Genomic DNA, 5,502 nt, shown 5'->3' with positions numbered 1-5,502 from the left:
CTTGTGTACGCTACTTTTAAAGACAAATTTTCTGCTGCGTTTGCGCCTCCTTTTAAAAAAAAAAACCCTTTTGAATGTTTGATGTGTTCATTTAAATTATTAGCAGGAGGGTTTTGTACCAGTAGGATGAAAAAGCCCTAAAATAAAACAAAACATTAGTGACTTTCTGCACACCTAAATCTGTTTTTTGAGGCTGTAGTACAACAGCACATGTCCATGTTAACATTTAAATTTATCACAAAATAAATACAAAAAACAAAAACACAAAAAAACCCTGTGGGACGTTATTAAATCACACACATGGATACAAACTTTGCTAACTGAGACTCTTACTCTTTGTGATATTCAGCATTGAAAATACTTTGCTTTTAAAAGCTTAGGTAAAACTCTGGACTTAATTTGCTTCCATCATAAGCTCACCGATGATGACGCCACAAAATGTAATCTAATGATTATATATTTTGATGGACCTACACAAAATACTCTGGATTATTGAAGGTAAACAGATTTTTTAAACGTTTTTTACAAATATTGCTAAAGTAGAAGCACTCAGAGAGCGCAAACCTCCACCAAGGCCATGGAGTCGTTGAAGCGTTGTGGGATCTAGATTGTGATTTGGATCACTCATCCAATCAAAACCTGTTCATTTGTTTCTACGTAATCTTGCAAACAGACAGACGGACGAATGGACAGACAAACCAACCGAAACATAACCTCCTTGGCAGAAGTACAAACATATGTATTCACCCTCTTTGCTTTGAAACCCCAACCATTACCTTCAGAAGCTACATAATTAGTTAAACAAGATCCATTTGTGGGGGATCTAAGGTCCTGTACACCCTTATTGTGATAGTCTCCAGAATCAACTCAACTACAGTCATCGTGCTGAGAACACCATCCCCACAGTGAAGCATGGCGGTGGCAGCGTCGTGCTCCAGAGATGCTTTTAATCACCAGGGACGGGGAAACCGATCAGAGTTAAAGCAAAGACAGACGGAGTAAAATACAGAGCAATTCTTGAGGAAAACTTGTTGGAGTCTTCTAGCGGTTTGTAACTGGGACGGAGGTCCACGTTCCAGGAAGACGATGAGCCGAAACAAATCTGCTGGACCAACACTCCACTGGTTTAAGGAGAACCAGTTAAAGGTCCTGGACTGGTCCAGTCAAAGCCCAGACCTCAGTTCAACTAAGAACCTCTTGTATGAATTAAAGACCATCCATCCATCCTCTTCCTCTGATCCGGGATCGGGTCGCGGGGGCAGCAGCCTAAGCAGGGAGACCCAGACTTCCCTCTCCCCAGCCACTTGGGCCAGCTCCTCCGGGGGAATCCCAAGGCGTTCCCAGTCCCTCCAGCGTGTCCTGGGTCTTCCTCTGGGCCTCCTCCCGGTGGGACGTCACCAGGGAGGCATCCTAACCAGATGCCCGAGCCACCTCAACTGGCTCCTCTCGACAGCTAAATTAAAGACTGCTGTACATAAATGTGGCTCTAATATTGGGAAGGGAGGTTGAGTATGTATCCATGGTTAGGTTTGTTGTTTTGTTGCCTTATTTCCCTTTTGTTTTACAAGAAGAAAGTGGTGGAAGTGGTAGTTTTAGTGATAGATTTCAGGTTGCAGAGCAACAAAACAAAGAGAATGCCCGGGGGGTGAATACTTTTGCAACCCGCTGTATAGTATTTTGTGAAACTGTCACAAGACATAATTATTAGCATCCATAACAAGGAGACACTCAGTCAAATACTTGATTTTTCAGGGATATAGGGTGTGAAATCCCCACAAACCTCCCGCTACAATGAATTTTGGTCAAAGCTGTACTAAAAAACCATATAAAAGGATAACTTATGTCCATTTTCACAAGGGTGCTACTCTGACTGGAATTCACTTTCCCACTTTTTTAATTGTTTTTCAAAGTCACACGGGGGGGCTGGAATGAAAATCAAGGGAGCAAGAAAACTTCAGGAAAACATGACTGTTGTATCGGCAAAACGAAGAACCGAGAACGGGCGTAACAGTTCATCCTGCAAATAATGATCATTTCACACGGATGAATCACATTTAGAAAAACACAACATGCTCCGTGGGATAAAAGGCTAACAAAAACAAGGGTCGCCATATTATTATCCACAATACATGCTGGATACTGTAGAAAGTAAAAAAAAAAAACACCAGTGCCTCTAACAGCTTGTCAAATCAGGTGTGAATATCCCTCTAGGTCCAATTTAAAAAGCCCACCCACGTTTGAATGATCTCTGTGATCCTTCCAGTAATAATTCTCTGAGATAACAGTGAAATTTCCATATGAACTCTAAATATATTTAAAAAAAAACAGACACCACTTAGAGACTAGACATAATTTAAATTCTGCTCACAAAAAGGACTGCATATGCTTTTTAGACCAAACGCCCAAACCTATGAAAACCAGTGAATGACTGCTTCACATCGAATAAACTGCTTTTCATGTTGTAACAAGACAAGAAAAATAACATTTATTAAGACTGTAACAATACAGGGTTGAGCCAACGGTGCCTTTTCTCCTTTACTGTCCCAATGTCCTAATTCCATTCTTTAGAATTCCCTCTGTGGAGACAAAATCCAAGTTCATCACTGGGGTTTTTGGGACACCCATATCAGAGTCCTCAGCCTGAGGCTCTAAGAAGGCCACCCTTTTTCCGTTCGACCGCCTCTGCCCTGACTCCACCTCCTCGGGGTCCGAACAGAGGATGATGGCTCGTCCGCCGCACCCTCTGGAGCCGCCCCGGTTTTCCCGACACCGACAGGGCGTGAGGTAAAGGTACAGCAGGACCAGCACGATGCTGACCACGCAGGACGCGAGGGTGGTGAACGCGGTGTTGAAATGCTCCCCACTGCTTCGGCGAGCCAAGTCCGCGGCAGAGGAAGCGCTCATGTTTCCAACCACCACTCTGACTTCTGGAGAGTCGCTGGGGTTGTAGTAGCGCCCGCGGGACACCACACACCCGTACTTACCAGAATCTTCCATTACTGCTGCTCGGATTTCAAGGGTGCCGTTGGGAAGAACTGACAGATGGGTACTCGAATTGCTAATGGATGAATTTACCATCATTCTGGGGGTAACCCAGAACACAACCAAGCCCTCCTGGACAGGCAAAGTCAAACCTGGACATGGCACTCTTAGCCATTCACCGGGGTCTACTTGAAAGATCTGTGCCTCAAAGTTTGTCACTCCCTGATGTGTACAGTTAACCTCTGCATTGCCTCTACATGGGTATTCACCTCTGAAGTCCACCAGAGGGCGATACTGTTTCCACATCCAATATTCCAGCAAGGCGAGCAACGAACAGTCGCAGAGCAAAGGGTTTTCCTGCAAGTAAACACTTGCACGATGTGTGAGAGACAGCAGGCTCTGGACAGGCACTTTGGTGAGCTTATTGTACGACAGGTCCAGGAAGGTCAGGTTATGAGGCCCCCTGGGATCCTCATAGAGCCCCGTGGGGAAGGCCGTCAGTCTGTTCGCAGAGAGGTAGAGCCGCTGCAGGTTGCTGAGATCACTAAAGGCTCCAGGATTTACGTCCGCAATCTGGTTTCCAATCAGCAGCAGCTCCTTCAGCTCCTTCAGCCCAGTGAAGATGGACGAATTGAGCGCTGCCAGCTGGTTGGACGAGAGGTCCAGATGGAGGAGACGCGGCGTCACAGCGAAGGCGGCCACCTCTATTTGGCTTATTAAGTTCCTGCTAAGAACCAGTGTCGTTAGCCGGTGAAATGGTTGTGAAACCCAGCCCACACGCAGGGCTCTGATGGCGTTGTGGCTCAGGTCCAGCCGTGTGGCGTAGCTCGGAAGATCAAAGTGCAACACGGACAGATTGCGCCCGCTGCAGGAAATGATATCACTCGCACAAAGGCAGTCGGGTGGGCAAGTGGCCACAGTGGGAAGGAAGCCAAGGCAAAGCAGGAGCACCATAGCTGCAGCGGCGGGGTCGCGACAGCTGCCACCGACAGTGGGTTGGCCAAAAAGCCGTGACGCAATGGTGTGCATCCTGGTTCCCCCCTCGGGACGGGCTCTCAGGTTACTGTCTCACGCGGCGCACACATGTTAGGTACACAAAGGCTTTGTAGGCTGGGGAGAGAAAAGAGACAAGAACAGCAAGATGAATCTCTTCCCTTTTAGGCTGTTTGATTCCACTAAAACCCTCAGTTTACTTTGTGAATAAATATCTCAAAACCAGAAGCGCCGTGACTCAGGAGAAAGGCATCCAGATGAACGTTGACGGCGCGCAATGAGGCTATGGCACATGGTTCCAAAAATACACTTTAATCCACATTAAATACAGCCCCGATGGCTGCTGGCATCATCGACACACAACAACTGTTTGAAGCTGATGGAACAAATGTAACCTGATCCACGTGTGTTTGCGATACGCCTCGTCAGCCTTCCCCCCCGACAGACACAACACTTTATTGCTTTTAGCTGTTTCACCTGCGTTTTATGCAAACAAAGGTCGAATTTGTCTCAGCGCCTTGCTAATGAACTTACATAACACTATTTCTAAATATGGTAATCAGCTGTTTCGCAGAGCTGTAGTCAAACAAACAAGCTGACAAATGAGTAAAGTTTATTTAATTAGGGATTAGTTGAGCTATTATTTCATCTATGATGTAAAACGTGGATGACGATATACACATTTCTAAATATTTTAGTATGATTGCATGGTTGTTTCTGTTTATGAACCCTGACGAAACAATAATAAACTTTACTTTATGGTTTCAACTCAGACTTAGAAGAGGTCACACTGTGCTGAATACCCCAAATTCCAGTCAATGTTATTTTAATCAGAGATTTTAATTCCTCCAAAGCTATTCTTTGATTCTTTTCTTTCACTTTCAGAAAGGAAGTACTTCTTAACTGATGGCTTCAGACTCATGAATAAAGTCTTTGTCAAGTGTGGAATAAAGAGAAAAGATGAAGTCAAATCAATGAAATAATCCGCCATCAACTCTTTCTCTCTTCTGTTGCGTTTTCGTCTGAACATCCGAAAACAGCAGCCAGAAATCAGAACACAAACAGTTCACCTTCGCGTCCGCTGTGCTGCCTTCTCGGATCGCCGCCGATCCAGACGTGCGCGAGACCCTTCGTGAATCCTAACAGCCTGGAGGGGGACTTGGCTCCTTTCGCCTTCCGCTCTGTGGAGAATCCGCCGCGGCTGGAGCGAACACCTGCGGGTCGAGTCGCATGTCGGTGTGGGAGGGGTCGGTGTGGGAGGGGTCGTCCTGGGAGCGAACGCAGCAGCGGCGGCAGCCGACACGTTGATCTGCGAGTGGATGAGGAGATGGGGAGAGGTGGTAGTCTGAGGAGGAGGAGGAGGAGGAGGAAGAGGAGAGGTGGAGGACTACAAGGGAGGGGGCAGCATCAGCACCACAGAGGCTTTATTATAGGCTGGAGGCTATCCACTGTTCTTCCTTTTCTGTTTGGTTTTTGGATATAAAATTTAAAGCCCCGCTTGTTTGGTCTCATCTTCATGTTTCCTCT

The 5,502-nt window shown here is 46.2% G+C and overlaps 1 protein-coding gene across 1 annotated transcript; it reads right to left on the bottom strand.

Annotated features, from left to right (window-relative positions):
• Nucleotides 1-1,340: 1,340 nt before the first annotated feature.
• LOC108244972 (amphoterin-induced protein 2) lies at nt 1,341-5,280 on the bottom strand. The gene is made up of 2 exons (XM_017431546.3): nt 5,046-5,280; nt 1,341-4,092 (listed from the first exon to the last, which is right to left on the bottom strand). Exon 2 carries the CDS (start codon nt 4,009-4,011, stop codon nt 2,536-2,538), a length of 1,476 nt encoding a protein of 491 aa, XP_017287035.1. The 5' UTR covers nt 4,012-4,092; nt 5,046-5,280; the 3' UTR covers nt 1,341-2,535.
• Nucleotides 5,281-5,502: the final 222 nt, after the last annotated feature.

The sequence above is a fragment of the Kryptolebias marmoratus genome, linkage group LG1 (assembly GCF_001649575.2).
Source record: "Kryptolebias marmoratus isolate JLee-2015 linkage group LG1, ASM164957v2, whole genome shotgun sequence".
In the NCBI taxonomy this organism is placed as follows: Eukaryota; Metazoa; Chordata; class Actinopteri; order Cyprinodontiformes; family Rivulidae; genus Kryptolebias; species Kryptolebias marmoratus.
This window is presented reverse-complemented; position numbering and strand designations above follow the sequence as displayed.